General features: G+C 41.5%; 1 protein-coding gene across 14 annotated transcripts in view; it reads right to left on the bottom strand.

The window, feature by feature from the left end:
- Nucleotides 1-13,860, bottom strand: part of PIWIL1 (piwi like RNA-mediated gene silencing 1) — a 76,906-nt gene that overhangs the window by 44,038 nt on the left and 19,008 nt on the right. For all 14 annotated transcript variants that reach the window (XM_054239138.2, XM_054239133.2, XM_017976505.4 and 11 more), the window contains exons 10-19: nt 13,582-13,708; nt 13,260-13,377; nt 12,303-12,417; nt 10,996-11,183; nt 10,532-10,604; nt 6,715-6,915; nt 6,495-6,598; nt 5,288-5,358; nt 4,976-5,129; nt 1,297-1,422 (exon numbers count right to left, since the gene is read on the bottom strand). In XM_054239138.2, the coding sequence (XP_054095113.2) occupies nt 1,297-1,422; nt 4,976-5,129; nt 5,288-5,358; nt 6,495-6,598; nt 6,715-6,915; nt 10,532-10,604; nt 10,996-11,183; nt 12,303-12,417; nt 13,260-13,377; nt 13,582-13,708 (1,277 nt within the window). The remainder of the gene's footprint in view (nt 1-1,296; nt 1,423-4,975; nt 5,130-5,287; nt 5,359-6,494; nt 6,599-6,714; nt 6,916-10,531; nt 10,605-10,995; nt 11,184-12,302; nt 12,418-13,259; nt 13,378-13,581; nt 13,709-13,860) is intronic.

Here is a 13,860-nt window from a genome sequence, read left to right as displayed (position 1 = left end):
TTTTTTCCCAATAGGTTAGAGTCCTTCTGAACCAATACTGTAACATCTGAGAAAAAGAAATCCAAGATGATGTATTTCAAAATAATTTCTCTCCACTGTCAGACATCAGAGCAGACTAGACAAAACTAAACTCTGTATACTATCATCATTTTCCACATAAAGTCACTGTAGTAGTGCCTCATTTGCCCAAGATTCAGACAGGAAAAGTATTCCACATGTGAACTTTGCACACAGGCCAACACTTTATCCTCATTCAAGTCACCTTTTTCATAAAGGCTCCAAAACACTTATACATAAAAAGAGAAGTCCTCCCAATGATTAGTTCTCCTGAGGAGTGTTAATTTAGAATGACCAGTGAGTTGCCATCACAAACATGCTCACTGCATTAATACCTCCTCACACAAAAGGGTGTTTGAGGAACTGACTAAAAATGGATCAAGTTTTGACTGGGCATAGTGGCTCATGCCTGTAATCCCAGCACTTCAGGAGGCTGAGGCAGGCAGATCACTTGAGGCCAGGAATTTGAGACCAGCCTGGCCATCATGGTGAAACCTCATCTCCACTAAAAATACAAAAATTAGCTGGGCTTAGTGGTGCACACCTGTAATCCCAGCTACTCAGGAGGCTGAGGCATGAGAATTGCTTGAACCCAGGAGGTAGAGGTTGCAGTGAGCCCAGATGCTGCTGCACTCCAGGCTGGGCGACAGAGCGACTCTGTCTCAAGAAAAGGAGCCAGTTTCCTGACTTGGCCACCGAATCCTCCTGCGCTGCTAAGGCCATTTCCCTGTGCCCGTCAGCGCCCACTGTAAGCTCTGGCTGGCAATCACATTTTCTCATGGTCTCCGGATGCAGCTCCCGGCTGCACACACAGCAGCTTTGCTTGCTCAGAAGTCACTTTTCTCACATGCAGCTCTGTCTCAAATAAAACTTCCCGATCTTTAGACAACTGTGTTACAAATCTAAAAATTTTTCACTAGAAAATCTGTGGATATGTTATGTGTGTAAAATTATACAAGCAATCTATAGAAGCAGTTCTTAATCTCCGTATACTACAGAAAATAATACTCTTCCTCCAAAGAAAAACTGTACTTGGAAACCTCTGTTCAGTTTCAGTCACTAGGAAATCATGGTTTTTATTAGTTATGTTAGACCAAATTAGCTGAAAAAATTAGTGTTTATAAAAAATATAAGTACTAAAGTAAAATGTATCAATATCGGTAAAGCATAGGGGCCATGCTAAAAAGAAAAACAGCCACCAAGAAGAAAACAGTCCTCAGCTACTCATATGGAACTTACCATTCTGGTCTGGTAACCTCTACATCAATAACTGTTCCAGGAAGTGGATTCTGAAGTCTTCCTCCACACTGAGCAAAAAATCTGGCGTTCACTCTTTTCTTCACCACAATTACCGTTAGCCTAGGGCTTTAAAATGATGATGAATGTAACTACATTGAGCCAGCTGTATTTTCAGGGCACTCAATCATTCAAGAGTTCATATGCTCCATTTAAAAAGGAACACCTCCCTCCTTGGGCATATCAACTGTCCAGGTTGTGGTCAAGCATCAGGATCTTACGCTTGACAGGAGTAAAGCCCAGGGATAAATGGTGAGAGGGAAACCAAATGGCACATATGACCTGTGACACACAGCATGTCGATGGTTTATCCACAGACCAAACACATTACATACCTATCACACCAAAATGTTAAATCCAGCATGTTTTCAAAATTCACAATTTATAACAGTCTTCAATATTAATTCTAAAATCTTTTATAGGTAAGTGGGCTTAAGGAGTGCTTTTCAAACTTAATATATCAAGGGGATACACACACACACACACACACACACACACACACTCTCATATATACGTACTACATATTCATATACCTTTTTCAGGGGATGTAACTTCATTTTCCTAATTAGTGTTTCACTGGAGTCTGAAATGGCATTTTGTGCAGACCCTAGGACAGCTCCACACTCCTTGGCCTACCACCTGTCAGATGCATCCATCCTAGAGGACTCCCTCTTTAGCCATTCATCCCCCCCAGATTCTTCAGGCAGCTCTCCTGGGTCAAGGTTCATCAGAACTCTTGGCCTGGACACATCTGTGCACTATCAGCCGTCCATCCCGGCATATCCCTGGCCCACCACTGCCATGCCCTCTGACCCTCCTGAGAGCAGCCCTGCACTTGCCCTGTGTGGTCTGCTTGAGTGCCTTTCACATTCCTTTTCCAGCCCCTCCTCTGGGCTCACTTCAAATCCTTTTGAATAAGCCATACTTGTACACACATAATCCACATAGATAATCCATGAATCGGAACAGGTAGAAATGAGAACAGTGCTGCCAGGTAGTAAGCACTAGATCAATATGATTATTAGCACCTCCATCTCCAACTGCAACATCAGTTCCTTAGTAGGACAGATACACTTGATTTACAACACTGGAAAGCAGAGGTTTTATACAGTATCAACCTAGTCATGTTGGACTCAGTGACTGCTTAATCTGACAGCTCTGAATATAACAAAGTCGCAATGAATGTGCTGAAAAGACGTACAGCCCTCAGTTTCAAATGCCTCTACCACTTACAGAGACTAAGTTCAGCACAGGGCCTATGGTTACGGGACCTATTAGAAAGTGATTACTACCTAGGACTTCAGGATAGTACCTCAAACAAGCATCACTCTTGGAACAGAAGAACATAAGGTGGATAACGCTAATCCTATAATATCACAAGAAACAATTTAGCATTAAATGTGGCAACAGAAAAGCAGGTTACAAATATGTGGGTGTGACTTTCTGATTTGTTCTTGTATCAAACATTCTACATCAGCTACCCTGTGATACGTCCCTATAAAAGCTGAACATCAACATTTCCATTTAAAAGCAAACAATGTGATTTTGATAACTATTATACAAACATTTAAGTCCAAACTTTGCATTTTTTAAAAGTGAAGAATAATTCTCAGATATTTTACCTTTATGTACAACCTCAAGGTTTTTCCTAGAAGATATATCGACCATGTATTGAATACTTACTCTGGAGTGCATTACATATATTTTCCTTTCTTCTTTTCAATGCCTCAGTTAACTGCTACCCTCTTCAACAAATGAAGGTAAAGCTGGGATTAACCGGACTCTCATTTTGAGACATATTGCTCTTTACCACTGATCTCTACTGCCATCAAATACCAGCATAGTTCAGTGTGTGGTCTACTTCATGCAACAGTGCACTAAGTGCCAGCCCAAGCAGCTGACTTGGGTTCTCCTTCCCTGCAACAATGTGTTCCCATTCGCTGACAGAGCTGGGCAGGCACACCCATCAGCTATACCAGGCTCCACTCTGCACACTCAGGATGACTGTTCACAGGTGCTGATTCACTAGGGTGGCAGTCTCCTTTTAAAGAGCCATTTCTGCCAGTCCTTCTGGGAATCAAACCCAAAGGACCCTAAGAAACAGAGATGTAGACCCAGCAAGACCCAAGAGTGTATACTCCAGTAGCCCAGCAATTCAGCTCAAGGGAATGTGACCAACTTGCACTATGACCTCTATTCATCATTTCTTGACAGTTTCCTTCACTGTGGGTATGAGGAAAAGGCAATGACGACTAGAAAATGCTGTGTGCAGCAAATCACAGGAAAAAAAAGAGTAGGAAAGAAGCAGTCCCAGTTAGATCCTCCTTCACCCCCTGCCACACACACCACACCAGATCTTCCCATACGGACAGAAAGGCCAAGTCAGAGAACACCATAAAATCAGGATTATAAAGCGTGAAAACAAAAAAGTATCATTATTTGACAGAACATAAGCATTAAGAGTCTTAAGGGAATAGGAAAGAATACTAACCTTCATTTCCAAAATATTTTAAAAATGTGTAGCCGTTTAATCTGAAACACACTATTTCAAAAAAGACAAAAACACTCCCGACTTGCTCTGAAATCTTCATGGCATCATATCTCATTTTAAGAAATGTCTAGGATAAACACTAATTGTTGTGGGGCCTTTTAGCACTGGCCAAAGATGAGTTGGAAGCCCCTTAATAGAAATAAGGAGTCAGCTCTTAGTGCTTGTCCTTTTTCCTATGCACCAGGTAAAATCAACCAAGCCCCAGATGTGGCCAGCGGCTTTCAGAATCCCTCCTTTCTATAATGATACAAAATGCTGAAATACAAGAATAGGGTGTGTAATACATATGTGCAAGCACACAAAACAGGATCCAAGATCTTCCAAATATCCTGAAAAGTTCAATCTTTAAATTTGTCATCTGTTATGCACTTAATGTAACGGGTCCCTGATTTTAAATCACTACAGATTTGGTAAAGACAAAGAGGACTAGTTAATGTAACTTATTAGAACAGCTCTCTTGCAATGGTACACATTTTACCATTGCACTGATGGAAATGTCTGTAGGAGAGCAGAGGAAGATGAAAATCAATATGGGTTTCAAAGGAAGACAACTGCAGCATCTGGATATAGACAGCACTATCCTCGGCCATCCACATTGCTCAAAAGGAGAAAGGAAAACCAACCCCAACCCGTGAGACTAGATGCTCACCAGTCAACTTACTGATCAAGTACTCGTCAAGTCCACAAGGAAGTGAAACAAGTATTCAGTAAGTTAAGACCATCTGGAATACTTATTTGAATAATCAAATTTGCAGATGCCTTTGGATGTACAGAATTATCAGATACCTGCACTCCAAGGTCTCAGGTAAGAAAGAAGGCAGATCCATGATTTGTAATGCTGTCTTACTATCCTATTCTGTGAAAGAATGACCCTCTACACTACCCCTCAACACAGCCTTCTCATGAAACATTTCCCATAGAAACTCCCTGCTGCCTTTCCTATGACCTCAAAGGCCCTAGCGTCCCTATCAAGTTAGGTTCTCCCTTACCCTTTCATCCTGTGACACTAATTTCAAAGATAAAAAGGTACAGTTTTATAAAAAGAGAATGCTTTATAATTTGCATGCTTACTTGTAACCTCTGCCAATGGATTTTAGGCAATCCAAAAACTGCGGCACTTCATAGTTGACCAGTGTTTTGAGCTGGCCGTCTCCTACGCCATCGCGATACACGATGATCCGACTGGGCATGTACTCATTGCAGCTATTCCAAGCCCTCAGAGCCGCTGAAACAGGCCAGAGAACTTTTACATCAATGCATGTCTACAACACAAGTAGTCTGTTCTTTCCCAATTCTGGGCACATTTTTCAGTAACATGGTTCAGGGTAATTTCTTGAAGACCCCAGCTGAGAGACCAGAATGGAAACCCTGCAGGAGACTAACCTTGCAGGCAGACTTTGAGCCCATCCACCAGTTCCTGTCCTCGATCCTGGAATACGCAGCGTGAGAACCAGCTATGCAGAGAAAAACACAACTAGAATGAGAATGCAACTGTCAATCAATTTTTTCTTTCTGAATTATTCTGTATTTATTTCACCCTTAGTAATCTTCATCTTTGTAACTGCCTTTAAACTCCAAATACTTGGGAAACCTTACACAGAATGAGCAAGATGCAGAGATCCCTTATCAGCATCAAACTGTGTTTGTTTTCATTATAAATCAATACTATGATTCCATCCGCTGGGTAGAAAATAAAATTGAAACTGTAATACCCAGACGTGCTGCCCAGGTGTATTACACCTACACACAGAAGCACACGCACTACTATGCTCTTGAGAAACCATTCACTGTTAAGTTTCACTCTTCTAAAAGAACTTCAGCTCCATCCATTATCTTTATCAAACTAATGCAGGAACAGAAAACCAAATACCATGTGCTTTCACTTATAAGTGGGAGCAAAATGATGAGAACTCATGGACACGAAGAGGGGAAACAGCAGACACCAGGGCCTACTTGAGGGTGGAGAGTGGTAGGAGGGAGAAGAGAAGAAAAAATACCTACTGGGTACTAGGCTCTAGTACCTGAGTGATAAAATAAAGAACAAATCCCATGACGCGAGTTTACCTATGTAACAAACCTGCACATGTACGCCTGAAACTAAAAGTTAAAAAAGATCAAAGACCCTGAAACATATTTATCACTAATGCCAACTAATATGCCTTCAATTTTCATATATTACTATTCTTGGCAATTCCCTCAGTTCCATAGAAAGCACTGAAAAATAATATTATGTTGAAAAACAAGTGACTGGGTAAACTGAAGTGGTTTTTCTACATGAAAATGTGAAACTACATTTTAGTGGCCATCAAATATTATTAAACAAATACAGTTTTACAGAGAGTCACATTTAATGAGATGTACTCCCCAATACACATGATAAAAAGCAAAAATAACCTGAAATGCAGTTTGACTAATACAGGATGAAAGTCATTCAAGAGCTAGGGCAGGCCATTCTTTTCCTTTTCTAAATTTGTTGCTGTGTATAACTGAGAAACTGGAAGGACAACAATGAAGAGTGAACACACTCCTGAACCTCCCGACCCCGGCCTGCTGCCTTCACTGCCACCCGCAGCAGCCCAGTCTCACTCACCGGGTCATCCCTTCATTGATGCTGGCAACAAATCCTGCAATTGACCTCCGTCCAGCTGCGGTGTCATGGTAACAATCAATGCCCACGATCATCGCTAGCTTCAGCTTGAATACAAACATGGTCATTTTAGATACAATAGAGTATAGCAACATTTAAAAAGCAAATCCATTCTCTTAAACACCAATTTTAAAACTCCATCTACCAATTACATCAAACTCACAGGCATGTCAACTCTCCAAAGCTCTCCTCCCATCTTGCAGTTCATCTGCAGAGCAATCTTCGTAGCAATGGCCATGACAGTCTGTTGTTTGCCTAAGGTCCGGGCCACCACACACTGACTTGGGGTAGGGCAATCTGTGCACAGGTATTTTTTAATAGCATCATATTTGTCCTTCCGATTACTGGACAACAGACAGACAACCTAAAAACAGACAAGTGCCCTCATTACAGAGGAGGAGGAGACGGATGATTAAGAGTAAGGGAGAGGACAGGACACTAAACTCACCTGTCAAGTGTCAAGGTCAAACCTGCGAAGAAGTGTCAATGTCAAGAACATGATCATTAACCATTTGCTTCAGTCACACAGCTCATCGGTATGACATTAACAAATACTGCTCATTATGTCAACTGAACGGTAAGTGCACGTGAAAGAAATAAATCATATTAAGCAAACTGTACGACTCAAAACTGGACACTACTTAAAACTGAGAACTTAAGTATGCTCTATGTAACCAGCTTGAAAAAATTAAGACACAGAGGACATGGCGATACAAGTTAGTGGAGACAGGTGGAAAAGTCGAAGATTTTCTACAGTCTTAATTTACTCATGATTCACCTATGTTCATAACTTGTAAACTTTAAAGCTCTGGATTGAGATTCTGATCAAAGTATGAACTTTCACAGAAGGTCCATGGATAATTTTGGGGACAAAACAGAGTGCCTGATTTGAATATACCCCTTCACCAATTCTGGGCATCCAAGTTTAACTTTCTGGAGTTGAATCCAGCTTTTAACTCATTGCCGTGTTTTCCAATTTACATTCCCAGATTATTCTCTTCCTTTTCTATACCGCCCAGCAAAATCATTTTCCCACCTTCGGTGTTTCCATTACCTAGACAACATAATAGCTATCTACCTGTGGCAGCTAGAGTATGAGATGAAGGGCTAAAATAATAAACCCATTAGAGGAAGCCAATTCATTTCTTAGGCTCATGGCAACATAGATATACTGTTTATCACGAAATCTGTTTCTGCCAACTCATTGCAATGTGGCTGTACGAAAACTCAACAGGGCAGAAGAAACTCATCCCAGCACTAAATGCTGTCTTCAGAATGTCTCCTGTGAACTAGAAATGTACTTTCAATTTGCTTTTAAAAGCAGCCAAAGATATAAATGCCTAATAAAAACGATCAGGGAAAGAACTAAATTATTCACATGCATGTCATTTCCTCTTCCTACTTTACAATCACAATCACGAAATAGTATAACCTATCATAATTTTCCTTATCACTTAAATTTTAATCTTGTATTGTCATTCTATCTTTTGCAAGTTCCATGTTCCCCAGCAGATCTGGGGCAATTTTATGTTACAGGTATAAAAAACAGCAGGAATTTATTGAAAGTCTGTCGCTCACTACAGTTCCAGGCCACTATTACCTTTGTGTATCGGTTTTCTAACAATAACCAAGCGGCCAAACGCCTTCTGGAAACCTAACTGTGCTAAGAATGAGGACAGCTAAAGTACTTGTCCTGGAGATTTTATCCGACAGGGCCCCAACAAAATAGATGGAATATTCAAACTGGACAAGTTGAGAGAACTTGAATAAAAGGGCTACTTGTGAGACACCCCTCCCCTACAGACAGAAGCTCATGGCAGCAAGAGCAGGGCAAGAATGGTTATGGGAATAGGGCATGGAGGTGGAGAATGTGAAGAAAGCTCTTCAGGGCTCATGGCCTTTGACTCAGCTGTGCTTTCACTTCTGCAAAGTAAATTTCTAAGCCCTACTCTCTTTCTTCCACTATGGACTAGGAAGTCTTGAGGCCACAACTCCAAGTTCTTGGACAAAGACCGAATGCAAAGGAGATTCTAGACTAAATGTGATTAAGATTTGGACAACTCTGGAGTTCCTTGACACTGAGTCTGACTCTATTTTGCTACATTAGGCTGTGTGTGTGGACTTAAAAGGAATACTATGGCACTGCATCTGTTTATAAAGGCTACATTCTAGAAGCAAACTAAAAACAATAATCATATCAATCTTGACAGAATTTTAGGGGTCGAAGGACTGTTGGAGAAGAAATATATATAACTTAGAAAGCTTTAAAGTTGAAAACTTTGTTAGAAGGCACAAAGGACAGTTTGAGACGTGTGTGTCACAAGTGTGGGCAGCGGTGTGTGCATGAGAGGGAGGATGAGCAGGATGGCAACCTGACCACACCTAAGGCACCGCCAAGGTGAACAAGGCCAAGCTGCAGTCGTAAAACATGCTGGCACCTGGAATACAGAAGGCCTCGTTCTCAGTGCTGGGGTCACGACATGAACCAGGCAGATGACCTGTACTTGAAAACTGCAAGAGTGACGGACAGAGTTTCTAAGTGAGAATTTATATAAAGCTGGACAAACAGTGAAGTCAAAACATACCGAACAGCCTAAAAAACTAGTTTGAGAAAGGGGAGTAATTTCCCCTTGAATAATTTAAAAAACTTACTGGGATTGGGGAAAATGAAGAGTTAAGTCAGACTCACTGAGTTTGAGGAGCTGACTGGCACGGCAACAGTGATTAGGTGCCAGGCATGACAATGCCATTAAACTTCAGAAGTGCTATGAGGGTTCACTACTATTACTACCACCCAAATTTGTTCAGATAAGGAAAGAAAGCCAAAAGCACTTGATGAAGAGCAGGCAAATGGCCAAGCCAGGATGTGAACCCAGGGGTTTGATTTCAGAGTTTACCCTCTTAATGACTGTGCTACAGATGACATCAAAAAAAAACACACATTGCTGCATGTACCCACAATTTCAGATTACAGATGAAAACCATCCGTCGGCCAGGTGCGGTGGCTCAAGCCTGTAATCCCAGAACTGTGGGAGGCCGAGGCAGGTGGATCAAGAGGTCAAGAGATTGACACCATCCTGGTCAACATGGTGAAACCCCGTCTCTACTAAAAATACAAAAAAATTAGCTGGGCACGGGGGTGCGTGCCTGTAATCCCAGCTACTCAGGAGGCTGAGGCAGGAGAATTGCCTGAACCCAGGAGGCGGAGGTTGCAGTGAGCCGAGAATGCACCATTGCACTCCAGCCTGGGTAACAAGAGCGAAACTCCGTCTCAAAAAAAAGAAAAAAAAAATCCATCATTAAGTGGTTGCCATCATCTAATGTCCCTGTCTCCAATTCCTAACCCTCTGCACCTCCCACGAGCCCACATGAGGCAGTGAGACTGGCAAACAGGCACATGGGCTCTTTGGGACTCAGTCCTCCCCTCCCAAGTCACTCACTCACCTGGATGGGTTGGTCAAGCACACACACACCACCACATTTGCAGATAAAGGGGAAAGAGCTTAGGAGAGTGGTTCCATCTGTATCCCGATCCCTAATCTGGATACCCATGGAAGCTGACAAGCTGCTGAGGGTCACTTAGGGCTCCCTGCTCTTCCCAAACCTGCCACTAGGCTGTCTGGGGAGCTTCCATGTCATTACATAACACATGTCGATGTGTGCAGAACAACGGCTGAGCTTTATTTTTGTGCTTTTCTGTATTTTCCAAAATTTCTAGCCTAAGTAAAGCGTTTTAGTCTGAATAAATTGAAGATGGCTTTGTTCTCCTCCACCCTTTCCTCGCCTTCTGCAGTAAGCTCCTAGGTACACAGCTAAAGCTAGCATTAGTTTAGCTACTTCGCGGATACAAAACCCATTTTGTGCCGAGTTTGAGAACCGAGTAACACTTGAAAAACGAACGCTAAGTCCCAAAATTTACAAAAGCATCTTTTGTAAAAGCTCTTTCACGGAAACTGCTGATGTATCAACTAGTTACTTACTATCTGGGTGTCTGTTGTAACCTTTTGCTGTAAGACTCTTAAATAGGCTTCAGTTCTATCATCCACTTCAATCCTAGAACGAAGTGCATAATCCAACATTCAGAAAAAGACATGACAAATGCACCATGCATAAACATTTTTCAAGGTAACACAAGAAACATTTCTGTATAAAACATTAATTCAAACATTGAGACTCGACATTTATGCAAAGGGCTGTTTCTAACACAAACAATGGCAATAGTTTAAGCACACAGGTTTGAGAAACTGTCTTATTTGGTTGTTTCTCCCACTCATTCTTAGTTATTAAAATATATTTGTTTATCTGTATTACAGGGAGCCATATCAAATCTTTACATTAAGATAATGTAGTTTGTGTTTTTAATAGTTCCATCACTTTCCAGTTCCCACACCCTCCAAGTGACTGCTAAGCAATTTTCAGAGTAGAAACGACTTCATCAACTTACATTATTGCTTTTTTCATTTGTATGCCCATGGCTGGTGTAACTTTAAATAGATTTTGTATCAATGAATTGGCTGCTTCATAATTTCTTCGCGTATAGATCAACAGCCAGTTATCTAGTGGCTTAACACTAATTAATGGTGCACCTCTTGTTTCTTTTGACCAATCTGCAAATTGTGGATTGTAATCAAACTAGAAGAGAGTTCAGACACACTGTAAATTCCATTATAAGTTCTCAGTGATCAAGCCAAAAAGTCTTCAATAATTCTACCATGGCATATTTTGAAACTTAGTGTACTACTCTTATATGTGAATTAAAGAGACAGAGAAAATGCCCTCAGCAACGGCAGAATGAAAAACGTATGCAAAGGATGATGGCAATTTTCTTTCAAATACATTCCCACTGACAGCTGCTACTCAAATGCTTACTTGCACCAGGTGCTTCCCTAAGTGCTTCCGTTGAACTTTCCTTCGTCTTGTCTAAAATCTCAGGATAGCTACTCTTTTCTTCATAATGAAAATATTGAAAAATAAGGCTCTGAAAGTAGAACAACTTGACTGAGGTGCCATATGCTGCAAGCAAGCCACAAAAACATCTGACAGCAAGACACAAAGTAAACATAAACGCAAGGCACAGCTCTCGAGTGCTGGTTATCGCAGGAAGCAGCCCGGTGTCCTGTGGCCACTTCCCTGACTGGCCTTACGCAGCGGTAGGCATAAACAGTGCAATCAGAACATGGAGTTACACTGTGACGTCACTCCTCACCGGACATTTCCAAGGCAGGAAGGACGCCATTTTCTACAAAATTGTTTTTAAATGTTGGCAGTTTACAGTGCTTCAATTACATTAAAAATATTTTTAGAATACTTGCTTTTCCTTTTCTAAAAATGAAACATACAAAATATAATAATATATTATGTCTATAAACAAATGGTCCAGGCCAATCAAATCAGGAATTTCCCATCATTTTAGTGGCAGGCAAAATATAAACCCAAGCAGATAGGATTCTACACTTTAACTTGAGTTATTGAAAAAAAAAAAAATTGAACCACTTTTTAGCTAAATCTTACAGATTATTTGGGACCAAGCCACAGGCTTCACTCTCTAGGGCTTCCACGTTTTCTCCTCCTGGGTTATCCCTATTTCTGAAGTCCTGGGCAGCTCACGTGGGTTGATAGAGAGTGGATGTGGAAGGGGAGAAGAGAACAGTGAGGAAAAGATCATTCTGGCATGGAACTAAGTTACTCCCACTTGCTTTACTGTGATCTGACCAAGTGTCACTTAATTGTCAACTTTAAAGACTGCCTTACTGTTTTTCCACCTTGGTGAATCTTTTCTGCTTGCAAAATTCTTCCGGAGAAGGACAGTAAGTTAGAATCAAAGCTCAAACCCCAGTCTCGAAGCTCCCTTTGAACATTATCGTTCCTGTAAATGTAACACATTTACATGCCACTAAACAAAGTGACAAAGCAAAAAGACAGTCAAACAGATATCCACTCCAGCCTACAACACATTCCCATGTTCCTGTTGGGTTAAGGTGCCGGTGAGAATGCCAGCCAGCACAGAAGCACAATCACCTTTCTCTCACCTTCAGGCTTCTCTTCATGACATTCTTTTTTTTTAGACGGAGTTTCGCTCTTGTTTACCCAGGCTGGAGTGCAATGGCGCGATCTCGGCTCACCGCAACCTCCGCCTCCTGGGTTCAGGCAATTCTCCTGCCTCAGCCTCCTGGGTAGCTGGGATTACAGGCACGCGCCACCATGCCCAGCTAATTTTTTGTATTTTTAGTAGAGACGGGGTTTCACCATGTTGACCAGGATGGTCTCGATCTCTTGACCTCGTGATCCACCCGCCTCGGCCTCCCAAAGTGCTGGGATTACAGGCGTGAGCCACCGCGCCCGGCCCACAACATTCTTTTACTTAAAATTCTGATGCCCAAACTTTCTCCTCCTCAAAGGAAACCCCTTGATACAACAAAGATAGAAAAAGAATTTGACCAAAAACATTTCCTTTTTCTGTTGTTACCTTCTTCTAACGTAAGAATTAGAAAGACTACCAGCTACACAAAGCTTAACCTTATGATTTCCTGAGGAATAAGTGAGGTAGAAACTTTCTGCTTAGAAACAGGAAGAACAAGCCCACCCCAAATACTACAAACACATAAGGAAAAAGTGACTTTCTGCCACTCCCTCAAGATACCCCCTCAAAGCCACATCAAGTACTAAACAAAAAACGGAAACCATGCATCAGTGAAATCAATGACTTACTTATGAATATAATCAATGAGTCTTCCCACTTCACGTTGCCTTTGTTCTGGAGTTAGTCTTGTATGAACTGCTAAGTCTTTCATCACATTAAAATCATTACGCATTTTATCAGTTAGACCTTTAAATAAAGACATTTAAAGGCATATGGTCAAAGAAATAATAATCAGCTCTAAATAACTGGAGTATAGAGTGAAACTTCCAAGGAGACAAAGTAGCTTTAACAAAAGGTTTTCTGAGGGGAGGAAAGGAATGTCTGAGGACTCCTGGGAAAGAAAGGGTCAATCCAGTGGCTTCCTTCCCAGTAAACAAAATGCAACAGTACCTGTAAGATAGCAGAGCTCAGGAATGAGCATGGCAGGCCCTGGCAGTGTCCCCCCAGGGCCCCGCCTTCTCTTGGGCTGGCTGACCAGGACTGGCTGCTTCAAGTCGGTGATCTCTTGGTTGTACTGCTGCTCAAGAGAGGAAGAGGTCACTGTTCATGGCAAATGCCTTGAGCAGTATCTCAGTTGGCAAAAAGGGTTTCATTTTTAAAAAAATAAAGAACTGATGCCAATAGCAAGGCTGGTAACAGCTCCAGAGTAAAGCTTAAAAAAGGCATTTT

This window comes from Callithrix jacchus, chromosome 9, assembly GCF_049354715.1.
Source record: "Callithrix jacchus isolate 240 chromosome 9, calJac240_pri, whole genome shotgun sequence".
NCBI classification, from domain to species: Eukaryota; Metazoa; Chordata; class Mammalia; order Primates; family Cebidae; genus Callithrix; species Callithrix jacchus.
Note: the sequence above shows the minus strand (reverse complement) of the source record. Positions and strands in the feature narration are given on the sequence as shown.